Source organism: Myodes glareolus, chromosome 3 (genome assembly GCF_982192425.1).
Source record: "Myodes glareolus chromosome 3, mMyoGla1.1, whole genome shotgun sequence".
In the NCBI taxonomy this organism is placed as follows: Eukaryota; Metazoa; Chordata; class Mammalia; order Rodentia; family Cricetidae; genus Myodes; species Myodes glareolus.
In genome coordinates this window covers 104770040-104786976 of record NC_142028.1, presented here as the reverse complement: position 1 = coordinate 104786976, position 16937 = coordinate 104770040, and the positions used below count along the sequence as shown (strand labels likewise).

The 16937-nt window shown below is 44.8% G+C and overlaps 1 protein-coding gene across 5 annotated transcripts in view; it reads left to right on the top strand.

Annotated features, from left to right (window-relative positions):
• The window catches only part of Adamtsl1 (ADAMTS like 1), a 924007-nt gene that overhangs the window by 825246 nt on the left and 81824 nt on the right, over positions 1-16937 (top strand). For all 5 annotated transcript variants that reach the window (XM_087904876.1, XM_087904875.1, XM_087904874.1 and 2 more), the window contains 3 exons: positions 520-699; positions 5019-5172; positions 5965-7090. In XM_087904876.1, the coding sequence (XP_087761002.1) occupies positions 520-699; positions 5019-5172; positions 5965-7090 (1460 nt within the window). The remainder of the gene's footprint in view (positions 1-519; positions 700-5018; positions 5173-5964; positions 7091-16937) is intronic.

Genomic DNA, 16937 nt, shown 5'->3' with positions numbered 1-16937 from the left:
TAGAAATTGCTAGTCCAGAGGAGTTCTTCAGAAAGCCGGCCCCTGAATCTCCTGTGCTCAGTATGATTATGTGAGTGGTCCCACACAGGGGGAGAGGACAGTCCTTTCTACAAATTAATCTTTGGGGCTTGGTTCTGATGGCAGGAGGTCGCTCTTGCTCATCCTGGAAGCTGCGCAGATTATTTTCATTGGCTCATAAATATGTTGAACACTTTATGATACTAACCTCTTAAACCAGTTCTCTTGAATGACTACAAATCACTGTTCAGGGGCAAATTTCTAAGATTCCAGGGCTCCTGAATTCCTGGATGCTCAAGTTAAATACCTGAGGTTATGAGTGGAGAGTTCCAAAAACTATGCTACAAAATACGCTCCAAAGACAAGAAACAAAACCCTTTGGCCCAACTCCTGGTTTGTCTGAAAAAAGAAAAATCAAAAAACAAAACCCTTATTCTTAACTCAACCAGGAATAAGGTAGTGGTCAAATCGTGACCTGGTTGACCTTTTCTGCTTCGCCAGTGTTCCAGAACCTGTGGAGGAGGAGTTCAGAAACGGGATGTTCTCTGCAAACAGCGGATGGCCGATGGTAGCTTCCTGGAGCTTCCAGAGACCTTTTGTTCGGCCTCCAAACCAACCTCCCAGCAAGCCTGCAAGAAAGATGACTGCCCCAGTGAGTGGCTTCTCTCTGACTGGTCAGAGGTAGGTCTGCTCCTCAGGAGAAAAGAGTGCAAGTCATGGAGGGGGAGAGAAATCACCCAAACACCTGCATAGCAAAGAGACCAAAAACTCTCCTAACAGTGCGGCATTTGTAAGCATTTCTACCATAGAATGCATAAGGACTAGGCTATGGGGACCTAGTTTGTTACAGGGACCTGGGCTATGCAGCCAGCCCTCACCTAGCAATTAAAAATCGGAAACCTGCGATTAGAAACGGGATCCCCCTAGAACAAACCCAGGACACAGGGTTCTTCACCTCTTTCTCCACGAAGCCCCATCCTCCCAGCACTCCCACTCCCATGTCCTTCTCCCAGATGTTTCCAGTCTCTGCTCAGGAAGGGCAAGGCCTCCCTAGTTCTTCTCTTCCAAGTTACTGGACAATAAAGGATGTGATTTATTAGGAAAAGAAGGCCAAGGAAATCCTGCCTCTTTACTGTTCGTTTCCTGACTCTAAAACTTGAACAACTTCCCAGCAAGAGAACTTGATTTCCCCCGTTGCCTTGCGCTTGGGAAAATGATGGCTCAGCGTTCACAGCTCCAGATGGTACGTGCAGTGAGGGATCCTGAACTCACACTTCCAACTAACCTGCTTCTCTAAGTCATTCCTGTTCAGATCCTGGCATGAATTCATTTATAGCTGGCTTCGAAGATTCAGCTCAACCGCTTTCAGCCCCTAGAATTTCTCTGCCATTGCCTTTAACAAGCCAGCTCCAAAGACCTGTGTGTCCTCCACAGGGAAGTCTTAAAATCATTGCTGTACAAGCAAATTCAGCCTCTAGCAGAAAGAATGCTACATCCAAACCACATTCAAGGCTTTTCCTTTTCTTGAATAGAAGCATTCAGATTGGCTTTCCTGACCCATGGGCATTTTAGTGCTTATTATGCAACTCAGAGTGTGGAGCTGCTGATGGTTGAAATGTGTCACTGAGATGCTTACTTCGAAAGAAAAGGCAAGCTATGGAAATTGAGATTCCTGACCTCTCAGCATGGGATTCTTGCTTCATATACTATCAGCCTATCTAGAGTCCCTCTGACAGTGCCTGCTAAGGGCATTGATGTTATAAAGGAATCGAAGTTATCATTATGATAATTTACCTCTGGCTGTGTCTCATCCCAGATGTTTCAGAACAGAAAGGAGAATGGTTGCTTTTGTATTTTAGAAAGAATTTGTATTTCAGCAGGATACAAGAATGGAAGGGTGGGGAAAGAATGTGTGCATATTTAAATGTGTGTAAACAGACATGTTGGTTGGTGGTTTTTCCAGAAATCTGTTGATTTGAGCGGCGTTATACATGAAAAATACCATGATAAGAAAACTTACACAGAAGAGAGTCCTGGTGTATGTGCCAAGTGACTGGTAAAGACGCCCTCCTGGTAAAGCATCTACCGAGTGATGGGCTCAGGGTTGGACTGTGGAGGAAGGACTGTAGACGTATAAGAATTGCCACCTCTCCATCCTCCTGACGTTTGTGACCTTTGGAGGATGTAGGACACAAAACATTCAGAAAAAAAAAAGAGCTATTCTGCCTGCAGATTTAAGAGAAGGGCCCTTGGGGTTTAACTACCAAAGGCGTATCACTGAACTGGATCACAGTGAACACAGCAGACTTAGAGAACAAGATATTGTGAGTTAGAGCTTAGATAGCAAGACAAGGAAACCTGGCTCCAAACCCTCAGTTTCATATCAACTGCCAAACAAATGACTCATGGCTTAATCTTCCTAATCCTTAGTTTGATTGTCTGTGAAATGGAGATATCAGTGTTCATCACAGTGGCAGAGTCTTGATTAAATGAAGATCTTGTGCCTAGTTAAATTCAACCCTACCTTCCTGGCTTGTTTTCAGGAGAAAGAAGAAATCAGGTAAACACTCAACCACCTAGAGGGGCTGGGCCAAGGGCCATAGTCTAGGTCTCTTTCAACTTTGCTGGACTCCCTGGGAAGGAAAGGTCATGTCTAGGAAACTAGGAGGTGTTAGCTCTCTTTGAAAGGTCTGAGCCATCCGGATAGATGAGTGGAAATCGCAGACACTGAGGGGAGGCTCGGAACTTCCTGGCTGCCAGCTTCGTTTCAGGGGAATTACGTGGAGAGTGACAAAGTAGGCCACTACACGTCATCATCTGGCTTCTATATGTGCAGTGAACAGATATGAATGTTGCCCAAATACACATTTTTAAAGCTGAAACAAAATGAGAGCTGTGTGGCTGAAGTAAGGCGGGGTGACCGATCTCCAGCTGTATAGGTGTCCCCATGACCTGAGAAGCTGCCCCTGAATCACCTCCTCACCATGGCTACCAGGTGTGGCTTGAGAGACTCAACTCCAGCTTAGCTTCCCCTCTCCAGGGATGTGGAAGTTGATGCTAGGGGTGGTACTAGACTCCTAATGTCATTCATGGCTGACCTGAAGTCTGGCTAGCGGTCTGTTTTTCCACTTGAAAAAAAAAAAAAAAACGGCCATGTTTTAAAGCCATTGGGCTCTTTGTCCTCTCCCACCTGACCCTTGGATCTGCTACTGTCATTTCCTGCTGAACAGATGTCAGATAGAATCTGGATTTCGTAGTCATCAGGTAACACAAGCAGGGGGCTGATCTCAACCTGCTCGTTGAGATGGCCCTCGACATCTTGAATTTCTTTTGGGGTGACAGACGTCACACTCTGTCTCGCAGACCAGTGTCATTTCAACATGCTCCCATATAAAACTTCAAAGTAGAAGACGGCTCTCTGTTTCTTCACTGTCCTTTTTCCAGTGGCACGCTGCCACGACCCGGGTTCATGCCGTCATCCTCTCAAGCCAGGCTGTGGTGGCCCCTCCATTGGGTCCCGCTTCCCCTCCCCTCTGCTCTGCACAGTGTTGCCAGATTCACCTTCTCAAACACCTCTTTCATCAAATCACTCCCCACTTCATGGCTTCCCATTGCTCTGTGGACCAATTCCAAACCTGTCTGAAAATGAAAAGTCTTCAAATTCAGGCCCAAAGTTCCTCTTATGCGCCTGACCGCACTCACTTCAGCCCCTCGTCAGTAAAACTGACTTGGTTTTGCCTCAAGCCTGCAATGGACCTGTGCACCAAATTCTACTTGGTTCTAGGAATCTCTGTTTTCCATGCTTTCAGCCTGCTGTGTTTATTCCTCCCAAACTCCCCCCATCGTCGAGGCACAGGTCAGGAAACCTCTAGTAACTATTAGCTTTAATTTTACAGTGGCTCAGAACCTGCCTTCCACTGTTAAACTTCTACTAAATTCCTCAACTGCTGTTTCTTCTATAAACAACATTATTGACATATAATTGGTCTTTTATAAAATTCAATTTAGGCTATTGTTCTTAAGGTTTGTCTATGTTATAGCACTTATAAGGACCATGTTTCTTTGTATGATTGGATGATATTCATTAGTATAGCTAGCCTATACTTAGTTTATCCATTCAACAGTTAGTAGGCGGTAAGTTTTTCTAAACTTCTTGGTTATCAGAAGTAGTCTGATGTTGTTAAATAACATCAGTGCAGTTGTGAACGTTTGCACCCAAGTCTTTGTGTGGATGTATGCTTTCGTTTCTCTGAAACAGATATGTACGAGACAAATTACTGGGTCTTGTAGTACATTTTGTTTCTATCAAAACTCTTAAACTCTTTTGCCTGGGAGAAGATTCCAGGGATCATTTCATTTTACATGCCCACCAGCAATGTATGGGGAGCAGGGCTCTCAGTGTTCCACCCCCTCGCCAACACTTACTGTTGTTTTTCTTTCTGATACAGTCATTCCAAAGTTTGTGATACGATATCTCATTGTCCTTTTCATTTGCATTTCCCTAAAGTCTTACTTCCTTTGAGAAATGCATTTGACTTGCCTCTTCATTTAAGTGACCGCTCCTGGAGGCAAGGCACTTCACCTGCACAAAGCAAATTCGAAACAGTTATCTAATGGGAGACATCATTTACTGGGTTAGCATTGTCTTTTCTTGTAATCTCTCATTTAATTCAGAGACTTGGAAAACAGTGCAGAGAGCTGCAGTAACTTTCCAGCTTCTGAAATACTGGGCTAAGATTAGAACATGGAACTCTGTATTTCTGTGACCCTAAGGCCTGAGCCATCTGTAACTAGGAATGGGTAAAATGCTCATAGGAACCCTTAGAATATGGGGTGGGGGGCAACGTGTGGCTGCAAGACAGAGATTGTACATTGTTGTGAAGATTTCTTTCAGGGGCTGAGACTTTTCCTGGCATAGTGAATTTAAGGGACCACACAGAACAAGCGTTAGACTCCAGTTCACAGGACTTGCATTCATTTATCCTTTCTTCCTTTACCAGTGCTCTGTGAGCTGTGGGGAGGGCACCCAGACTCGGAGCGCCATTTGCCGGAGGGTGCTGAAAACCGGGGTCTCCACTGTTGTCAATTCCACCCTGTGCCCTCCCCTGCCCTTCTCTTCCTCCATCAGACCCTGCATGCTGGCAACCTGTGCAAGTGAGTATTTCAGAGCTCTGGGCATGGGGCTGTGGCACCCCATATAACCGCAGCCACAGCCACCAGGCAAGGACCTTCCCTGAGCCCTGGAGGAGTGAGGCATTGTGGGGCAGCAGAGCCGAGGACCCCTGTGGCTGGAGCGCCCAGCTGGAGATGGAAAGGGAATCTGATTCACTCAGGTGTCCAGCCTGAGTTCTCTTCTCTCCTGGAAAAGCAGCTGGCAAGGGGAGAGCAAAGGTCCCCTTGCTGGCATACTGAGATCTGGGAACTGAAGGCTGCTCGTTCCTAATGAAGTCTAATGTTATCCAGTCTGGGGTTTTAAACTGCTCTAAACACACTTATTCTGTGTGATATTAATCCCTGGGGTTTTAACACTTCTGGGGTCCCCTCTTGGTGTACATTAGGGCACTGGTTCTTTGCATGGCCCTGAAGGTAGACATTTAGCAGAGAAATGGGATCCTCTTGGTCCTCTGCCTCTCTTTATGATGCGAATTTCTTCTTTAAATGCTTTTAATGAGAACTGTCTTTCCCTGGGCTCCCTCAGTTTCTGTGCTTGTGGCTGCTCCACACCACACCTCATCAGCAGGTTTTGAAGGTGGGATAGCCTAATGATCCCCAGCTGGTAGTCAACTCCTTCCTGGTTAACAGGAGGTAGTAAATGGCAACCCTGGCCGAAATCAACAGAAGAGGTCTTCCCCTTTGTCTCTTGCCCTCTCTCGTGGTCCTATCTCACTCTGTTTTTTCCCTATTCTTTGTTCTTTCTCCTTCGGTTTGGCATCCCTGTCCAACCAGGGCCTGGAAGGCCTTCCACGAAGCACAGCCCTCACATTGCCGCTGCCCGAAATATATACATCCAGACCCGCAGGCAGAGGAAACTGCACTTTGTGGTGGGAGGATTCGCTTACCTGCTTCCCAAGACTACCGTGGTGCTCCGGTGTCCCACACGCAGGTTCCGCAAGCCCCTCATCACCTGGGAGAAGGACGGCCAGCACAGCATCAGCTCCGCTCACGTCACTGTGGCCCCTTTTGGCTACCTGAAGATCCATCGCCTCAAGCCTTCAGACGCAGGCATCTACACTTGTTCTGCAGGGCCTGCCCGGGAGCAATTTGTAATTAAGCTCATTGGAGGAAACAGCAAACTCGTGGCTAAACCCTTGAGCCTTTGGAGTGAGGAGGAGGAGGCCCTGCAGGTGAGGAAGCTCAATCCAAAGGAGGCCTTGCAAACCCACAAACACCAAAATGGCATCTTCCCCAATGGCAGCAAGGCTGAGAAGCGCGGCCTCTCGGCAGACCCTGGGAACCGCTATGACGACATTGTGTCTAGGCTGCTGGAGCAGGGTGGCTGGCCGGGAGAGCTCCTGGGCTCCTGGGAGGTGCAGGACTCCGCAGAAAGGAACGCATCCTCTGAGGAGGATCCCAATACTGAACAAGCCCTCTTGCATCTCCCCTTCACCATGGTGGCTGAGCAGAAGCGCCTAGATGACATCCTCAGAAACCTGTCCCAGCAGCCCGAGGAGCTGCGAGACCTCTACAGCAAGCACCTGGTAGCCCAGCTGGCCCAGGACATCTTCCGCAGCCACCTGGAGAATCAAGACATGCTTCACAAGCCCTCAGAGCAGAGGTTTCCTCCCGTGGCCGTCCCACCTCATAAACACGTCTCTAGCTTCAGCAGCTCCCTACGGAGCTCGTCTGCGGAGGCCGGGGGCAGCTCCCGCAGGCCTCACCGCAAGCCCACCATCTTGAGAAAGATCTCAGCGGCGCAGCAGCTCTCAGCCTCCGAGGTGGTCACCCACCTGGGGCAGACTGTGGCTCTAGCCAGCGGGACCCTGAGTGTGCTTCTGCACTGTGAGGCCGTAGGCAACCCAAGGCCTACCATCCACTGGACCAGGAACGGAGAAGCGGTTCAGTTCAGTGACAGGTGAGCCTCATAGAATCCTGATCTAAGAGGAAGGGTTGGAAAGAGAAAACGGGCAACGTGCAGGAAATCACCCCCTAGCTTTACCTTTATGTTTCTGGTAGATAGTATTCGAGAAAAATAAAGTGTGTAATGTCTCCAAACACTATAGCACCATCTTTATAATTGATTAGCACTGTTTCCCCAGCCCCTAAGGACCCCAAACACCACCGAGGTGCCCTAGGAAATGTTTTGAATATTGGGTATTGGATTTCAAGCCACAACATTATTGTGTTTCTGCCTCATGGGCTGAGCCATTGAAAAGCTTAGATGGACATGAGGAATATCTCTACATTTGTTTAGCTTCTCGGGGCTGGCCAAAGGGCAGCTAGCTAGCACCGGCTACTCCCTAGGCAATCGTATCCTCTGACGAGGCTGAACCAGGCTATTTGTTCTAGGAAGTTTTATTCTCCGTTATACCTGTGATTATGCATCCTAATGTCTCATGGTGCTTCTGTCTGGGGTGTGTTATTGTTGGGATGACAGCGTGTATTATTATTGGGCTCCTGGGACCAGAGCCATTCATAAAACTAAAATCAACAGTGGTGGTAGAAACAACAACAATCCTGCTTTTAGCACTGCCTGTGTAACAAGAACAATGCTGCATTTTCAAAGTGTCACGGCTCTAGGGTAGCGTGGAGTACTGACAATTTGTCAGGCCACCTCCAAGGTCACTGTAACCTCTTTCACTCACGTATAAATGACCACAGAAGCTCAAAGTCCAATTGTTGGCAAGGCCAGGGGAAAGCCTTGGGCATAGTGACTTCAGTATGGCCTGCACGCGTCAGTTTTGAGTGCTCCACAAATCGGGGTTCAGTGGTCACATGAATTTGAAAAGTGCTCTGTTAAAGCTAAACAGATGTGTTTACTGCTGCACTATATGTCTGATTTTTAATATGGCACTTGATATTTTTATTATCAAAATAATAAAATGGCTGTAAAGCAATTGTGATGATAATCAAATCTATAAAGTAAAGAGCGCAGCTTTCCCTCATTGCCAGTTGCACTCCCCAGAGACGACCACTCATAACAATTTGCTATACATCCTTTTAGAGATTTTGTGTGTTTTATTGCATTATATAAAGCCATCTACACACTTAGGATTTGGGTTTTAATGGGATGTTAGTCGTGCTCAGAACCTCTGACTGGGTTTTTACTCCATGTGTTTATAACGGTGTGTAGAGATCCGTGCTGCGGTGCCTTTTTAACAGCTGATTACTGCTCCTGAAAGCACTGAACTATTCCCCAACTGGAAATTATTTGGGGGCTTTCACTTTTCTTAACTCATTTAAGGATCCCAATGTGTGTTCTCACTTTCCAAGAGGACAGTGTTGTGTGCAATGCTTTCAGAATACTCTTTTGATCACACACACACACACACACACACACACACAAAGGGCGGAGGCTTAATGTGTTCAGAAACACCAGTAATTCCTGAACTAGCACTTGGGAAATGCTACCATGTCCTTTTAATTCATCTTACCAGGGCTGAGCTTCTAATTCCAGTAGGCTTAAGATGGAGATGGTTTATTAGAAGAGGCTAATAAGTAACTAGGTGCTCAGGCTACTAAAGCTGAACAAATCTAAGCCAAAAGAGAGCAGGACTTGACTGTCAGTCACTCAGGACAGTGTTTGAAAGGCATGATAGCATGAAGAGGAATGAATGTGCCAGAGGCTGTGGATAAACAGGGTATTTTTTAATTTGTTTTTTAGATGTATCGGTGTTTGCCTGCATGTGTGTATATATATATATATATATATATACACACACACACGTATATATATATATATATATATATATACATGCACACACACATATATGTACACTTCATGCAGTGTTTGCCACCATGAAGGTTTTCTTCCCTAGATCTACCCTTGAAAATGCTTTGCAGTATAAACTAATTGCATGCCTTCGAGAACCAAACCTGAGGCTCTGAGGCTCTGTTTCTGATGTTTGGCTTTACAATGTTTGCAATTTGCTGGCCAGTAACAAATATGGCTGCAACTTAGTTTTCTGTTGGGTTTTCCAAATTCTAGTTGAGAAAGGAGAATCAATGTATCTGCTCCGAGCCTGTGTGAGTCACGAGACTGCCATGGGGGCCACTTTGCTGTGGACTACTGGGGACCCCTTCGATGCTGAGTGTCACTGTTTGTCTTCCTTACTTTATCGTCATGGTTCAGAAATGTTCATTCACCTTCAGACAGAGACGTGCTGAAATGTCCGGTGTTAGAGTTAGCTTGGTCAGTCTGTTTTCGCTTAGCGTCCAAATCCTCCTTCTTAGGAGTCTGCAAGATCCAGCTGCCTGTTGGGCTGTAGGACTTTCCAATTTATTAAAATGTATAATAAATATCCTAGACTATCAAGAATAGGTCAAGGCAAAAAGAGAGCCAAAACTTGACATGAGAGAAATTAGTTTTACAAAAGAATGAATAAAAAATTCAGATACTATTGACCCATGTTACATGTAAAATTTACTCTATGAAGTAAATTCACATGATCCTCAGAATCACGTGTCAGCTTCTCAGGCAGTAGTTTCCAGCATGTCTTGAGTATATGTGACAGTATGCATGTACTGGTTCACTGTACCCCCTATTTTCTTCTCCCTTTATTCTACCAGGCCTACCACAGCAGATCTTGTGCTAGATATTGAGGACGGCGGAAAAGCAGACTCATTCCTATTGATGGAACTCAGTCTGTTAGGAAGCCAAAGGGAGGAAGGCAGTATTGGTCATAAGAACAGAGCATATATCCAACTGCTCCTATAGATCAACCCTCTGGGGATATAGGGCTGAATGAAACAGGAGTACATGGTTCTTGCAGATGATTTGCATCTAGAGTTCTATTCCAATAACACAGGTCAGAGGGACAATAGGATAGATAAAAGGGACAATAACACATATCATGGGGACAGTAACACATATCAGAGGGACAATAACACATATCATGGGGACAGTAACACATATCAGAGGGACAATAACACATATCAGAGGGACAATAGCTCATATCAGAGGGACAATAACACAGGTCAGAGGGGCAATAACACAGGTCAGAGGGACGACAATAACACAGGTCAGAGGGACAATAACACATATCATGGGGACAATAACACATTAAAGGGACAATAGCATATCAGGGGGACAATAACACATATCAGAGGGACAATAGCAACTATCAGAGGGAGCTTCCCTGAGCCATCTAAAACAGGACTCCTCCTTCCCAGTTGTTTTCAAGCCTTTTAATTCTGGCATTTGACCTATAGGATTTTCAGAGTGTTTGATTGTCCTAAAATTCGCTTGTTAATTGTCTCTCCTTGGTGGCACAGCCTTTCTCTGCTGCTCTAATTCTAGTGCCCCAATGGCAAGTGACATCAAGGAGATACTAAATAATAGGGAGACTGGAACAGGGAGGAGAGAGAAGGGAAGGAAAATACAGAAAATTAAACATGAAACAATGGTAATACATGTTTAGGTACAAAATTAAATATGTGATAGAGAAGTCCTTGGTGACCACTCTGGACATACACTCTAAGGTGATGCCTATACAAAATCCAAATGATGACCAGTGCTCAGAATATGCTGCCCGGACACAGAGGCCTTCTGGACAAAGGGAAAGTTATACAAACACTCTAAGGGGAAGATGAGCTGGTTGTGCTACAGAACACCAGAAGAAACTCATTTGGGTGCAATGTGGGTGGAATGAGCTTCCCAGAGTTCCAGGGAAGCTTTAGTTTCTAAGGATCCGGAGAACATTTAGGGAATATCAGGAAAATAGCAGGCAAGAAAATAAGCGACACAATCTAATTCTCAACTTGACAGACTGGCGTTTACTATTTAGTAGCGTGGGAATTGTAGCAAAGTAGAGTGGCTCATCATCACTTGAGGATAAGCACCAAATACCATTGCACATACACAGCACTTTTTATCTCTAACATCTGCCCATCCCTCTGGCCTCATCTCTCACTAGATCCCAGCTCATGGCACCGACCTGTGCCTGCAAGCAATACCCAGTTACTTGCAGCTTATAAATTTGCATGGGACCTTTCTTCCACTGTGTCTAGCTAATTCCTCTTCTTCCTCAGAAGAAGCCTTTCTCCAAAGTCTGGGTCAGATGACCCCATGCAGGCTCCCCATGTGTCCCAGTCTGAAGTCTTTCATAAGTGCCTACCATGGTGCATCAGAGCCTTTTAAACTTACCTTCAGACAGGTAGATGTTTGAAAACATGTCTTATTTTCTCCAGATTTCTGAGAGCATATTGTATACACAATGGTGAAATGAGCGAACAGCGGAATCTCTAGTGGATGCTGGTGTGTAAACGGAAGTTCCTAATCACTATCTGATTTTCATTCAGGCTAGGCAGAGTTGGAGAGTGACGCCTGCTCCTAAGCCAGTGGTTCTCAACCTTTTTAATGCTGCGACCCTTTAATACAGTTCCTCATGGCATGGTGACCCCAACCATAAAATTACTTCACTGCTACTTCATAACTGTGAATTTGAAACTGTTATGAATCATTATGCATTTATCTGATATGCAGGATCTCTGATATGCGGCCCCTATAGGTTGAGAACCACTATCCTAAACAGAAGTATGCCACATTGCTCACCTGTTCTCTCCTTGAGACATTTCAGAAACTCCCAAGATTCTGTGGCACAGGGCACATGGCGATAGCATTCATATGATCAGATAAAAATGGGGCACAGACACCTTTCCACCTCCTATCCTCCATCACCTCCAGACCCATGGAGGAATTGTCACGCTTATGATCGTCACAGCTGATATTGAGAGCTCTTCCACTGAGTTTCAGGAACTCATTTATCCTAACTTCACAGGTGTTGAAATTGCGGTAGAGAGATGTCTCGCAAGCTTGCTCAGAATCCCACAATATGGAGCAGAAATGGATTTTGAAGCCAAAACAGTCTGAGTCCTTTTCTGACTTACATTTTTCTTTAGAGATTTTTTTTGGTTTGGTTTGGGCTTGTTATTGTTCTTAAGGAAATCATCAGAGCTAACTAAACTTGATGTAAATTGTCACTCAGTATCCCAGCCAGCTAGCTTCCAGTTTATAAGACTTTTATATTTCCCTTGAGTCCATCTGTCTTAGGTGTATCTTTGTCTGTATGTAGCTTCACCTTCACCGGTATGAAGCCAGCTACTAACGTGCGCATTTAGGCACACACTTGGCACTCGGGAAGCATTACAGTTGTTACATCCAAGTGCTACATTTGTATGACTACAGAGATGTGTGCATGCCTTCACAGACCAAGATCAGAAGCAAGAAGAAGCTAAATTATTTATTGTTTTCAGGCATCCTTCTTAAATCATCACATTTGGAGTTGAAATTCAAGTCATGGTCACCTACAGTTCATAGCTGGGTAGGGTCTATCACACGCCCTCCACATCTCTAGCTGAAAGCGCTAGCATATGACCCTTCTCTTAGTCTGATAACCATCTCAGTATTCCGCAGTCTGAATGTGGCTGTAAAGACCACACTGACTTCCTTACAGGAAGGAGTAGCCACATTCTCTAAACTGGCACTAGAGAGGAACCAAATTCAGATAAAGTTTGCTCTTTGCATTCAGAAATATCCAAATTTTACTGATCAAGCCATAGCTTCAGGGACATTTTTATTCTGTTTAATATTTTTATACCAGAAGTGAGCCAGTAGCACACACCACTTGTAGTTCAGTAAAGGCCTTAAAGCATGTAAGCATGACTTGGCCCTCAAGCTGTAGAATTTTCCAAGAAATGGACAACTTAAAAACAGCAAGGTTTACCTTGGCTCATAGTCTTAGAAATCTCAGTAGTCGTCCCTTTTTGCTGTTGCTTTGGGCCTGTGTAGAACCACATGGCAGAAAGTTATTCACCTCATGGAAGACAAACAAAGGAGGGACTTGAGTCCTAGTAGCCCTTCAAGTGCACATCTCTGTGACCTAATTTCTCACACCAGGCTCCGCCTCTTAAAGAATCCATTACCACCCAATCATGCCCAAGGATAGTGACCAACTTTTGGCACATGGACCTTGGAAGACATTTATCCAAACCATAGCAACAGAGAATCGAAATAATGTCTCTAATGTTCCCAATACATGATGGATGCCCATTTTTCAGTAGTCATAACCATTGTCACTTAGACCTACAGCCATTGTCTATTGTCTTCCCAGTCTCTCTGCTGAGATGATCCCTGAGCTTTGGAGTTAGGGGTATGATAGAGATGCCCCATTTAGAGCTGAGCACTTCACCATCTCTTTACGCTTACAGAACAATGTGTAGGCTCTCAGTGGTGTTCTGGCCAGAATGCATAGGACAATATTCCAAAGTAGTGCTGGACAGCAGATGGATTAAGGAGTATTTGGAAAGCTTTATCTTGGGGAACACAGAGAGTCCACAGATGGAAACTTCTCAGAATGGAAGAGAGAATCAGATGAAAAATTCCTCCAAGGTCAATCTCAGAACCATAGTTGTGAATAATGCTCTATGTAAAAATCATATGTCCATGAAATGCACTTTCCAAGTTTGTAGATAATATAAAAACTGGAGGCGGTGAAGACGGAGGGGAGAAACTAAACCGGTTTCAGTTTAAGTTGGCGTATTTCCTTTATAAAACTAAAGGAAATGGAGATGACAAATGGTTTTCCCAGTTGAAGTGTAAGAATAGCAAGCCAGAGAAGTAGGAACCATCCCAATAAATACTTACTCTTCAGCAAAAGAAAAGCCCCGAGGGAGCATGCAGAGGTTACAGAATGATGCTCACAAACTGAGCAGGCAGAGTCCATCAGGGGACACGGCAAAAAGTGCAGCATAGAGTCAGCTCTGGTTCTTCCCTCAGAAGCTACAGAGAGAGTGTCTTCAGGTCCCACTTGTATTTAGTTTATTCTTGCTAGAGGGGCCATCCTTAGTAAATGACAGGTATTGTGATGAATGAAGAAATCACCGAGACACATCAAAATTCGAAATGCATGTTGAAAAGTCAGCCAACTTTCCTTGCAAAGGGTCAAATAATAAACATTTGGGGTATGAGCTGTGTGAGTTACTCAGTTCGACCCTCAACTGTCGGCAGTATCCACACTGGTATACAGTGTTGCAACGAGACTTTGTTTTACAGAAACACATGCTGACTAGAGTTTAAAGACAACCTGACCCACCAGTCAGAAAATTCAGACCTTTTCATGGAGAGCTTAGAGTTTGAAAGAACTTACCCAGCAAGCAGATAAAGCTATTCACATTAGCAAATTCAAGACCCTATGAATGTCTAAAGAGAAAGAAGCCAGAATCTTGGCAGGAAGCATAAGGATGAGGTTAAGAATGTGCTGTCAGGTGGCCGTTCCCATTCCAAAAATACTTTCTGGGCTTCCATCCGCACAACTGGAAGGCTTCGGCGGTAAATGCCTTCTAGTTGGTGACTGCATGAAGAGCCCTGGGGCTTTAAGAAGTTGCTTCAGCTAAGTGGCAATAAGAAACTTCACAAACCTCAGTCAGTTCCCCAAATTTCTGCACAAGCTCAGTCTCCGCCACAAGCCTCTGGGCTACTGTGATTTGGGGTTTCCCAAAAGAAATCACAGAGGAGGTCGTCTTAGAGAGATCTCTTCATCTGCCTCAAACTTTGTAAAATTCAGATTTGAATCATTGTATTGTGCGTCTTCCTAAATAACTACCAACATTAGCACAAATTACCCCCTACCAGAAATGAGGTTAGTCCTCGTGTCTTCCTACCTGGCCTCAGTAGATGACGGGATTTGGTCGGGTTCCAAAGGGTTCAAAAGTCATTCCCCATTCCTGATCACAGCATACGATAGCTGAACAAATTACTTTTGCCTCCTCTCAGAAATAATACAAAGCCAGGAACATGGTGAAAGAATAAAATGATTTAAAGCATGTACACCTGTGTAATAAACATTGGTTCTCATTCCCCTTTGTGGTACATTTTAAGCTAATTTCAAGAATCTATAAGCAGAAAAAGAAATGTTCATCTCAAGATAAGGAAAAGAGCCATCCCTCACTCTACACAGTATTTTTAAGTTCTCTGCGCATGCTCTTCAGTTTGCCTGTTCGCTCCTCAATTCCCTGCTTGCCAGCTCTCATTCTTTTGATCAGTTGTTTCATACCTTTTTAAAATTGCAGGATTCTGGCTGTTTTTTTTAATTGTTCACTTATTGGTTATGGGATAACTTGTCCTTCTGATTCAGAAGTTCCAAAGTAAAGAGTGATACTGAGGCCGATGCTGCCAGCCCAACCCAGTGTGCCCTATGGCCTTTGTCCTCTTTGCTTCTGCACCTCTGGTCTCGCCCACAGCCAGCCCCATGCCCCCCTCCTCTATGTGCTGTTTATGCTGTTGTTTTGAAGGTCCTTGTCTCTCATGCACTCGCTCTTCTCACTCAGCTCCCCATGCTAAACAGAATGGCACAAGCCTGTCATCTACCAACTAGAAAGCAGAGGCAGGAGGAATACAAGTTCCAGGCAAACCTGAGCTATATAGAAGACACTAAACTTTATTAGCCTATTGCTGTACAGCATCCATCATGTGTGACCCTGGGCATGAAGGAGGACCAATAGTTACAGTGATGGTTATGGCAGTCACAAAACAGGAATTTCGCTGCCGTAACGTATTGTGTTCCCAGCCTTTCCAATGTTTAAGATGCACGAATGCATATGAAATCTGTACCCTAGAAAGGTGCTGGAATTCTCATTTATGGACAAGGAGACTGTCATTGAGAAGTTAAAAGAAATGACACATCCAAAGCCACAGAACTAATTCATGATAGGTAGAGGTGACTTGGAACCCAGTGCATAGAGTTCCAGAATCTGAGTTCTAGTCTACTACCCACCGTGGTTCGTTGTGATTTTGATCGCCTTCAGCCCATTTGCTTTGAAGGTAACCTAAACAAGAATGTATTTATTCAGCATGACAACATTCTGGTAAACATGAGTCCTCACTCTTGAGCTATTAGTTTATAGTCTAGCTGAAGAAATGAAGCCCTAGTGATGGAAAGAAGCTTTGTAGAATGTTTGGGAAAGAATTCCCATGTGAAGGAAGAATCCCTGTGAACTGCAGTTCCATAACAGAAGAGAACTTGGACTCGTTGGGGAGAATTTGGGAGAGCGGACAGAATGTGGAAGGGTTTCTCTTCTCCCCACCCCTATGCCAAAGAGTCAGAGTGGTCATCTTGTCTGAAAGAGCGGGTTGTTTCAAAATAGGAAATGCGTTTGAAAGAATGGGGAAGAAGTGTTGTGTGGATGTCTCAGAAGGCCAAGTCCACACTTTCTGACCAAAGGTATAGTCAAAGAACTGCAGCAATACGCTTTAGCCACACAACAGAAGAGAAAGGAGATGTAGTGGTGAGGGGAGTCCTCCATACCTGATAAGACCACAGTTCTGTTGTTTTGTAGGCTTCAGTCATACCCACTCCGTGTCCCCCCATCTTCTGGTTTCCTAGCTTCCAACTCAGCCCCAGAGGACTCTTGCTGGTTTCCGTGTTCCTGTGCCTACCCTTTCCAAAACAGGCCTGTCAACCTGAAACTTAAGTACAAGCTGGCAGAAATCAACTACTAACAAATTGAGTTACCTTAATAGAGTAGATGCCTAAAACAGAGCATTCCCCACTCCCCACTCCAGGAATTTTTCTCCACAGTTGCCAGGCTAGAGCAAAGCAAACCCCATTCTCCATAATTAGTCCTTTCTTCCTAGAGAGTCCTCCAAGCCTCTCCAAAACTCCTGCTCCCCCTAGTGGCACCCTCCCAATTCCAACTAACAAATTCTATAGCTACATTTTAAGAACTACAGGAATCAAACCTCCCGTTTGCCCTAAAAAATATTA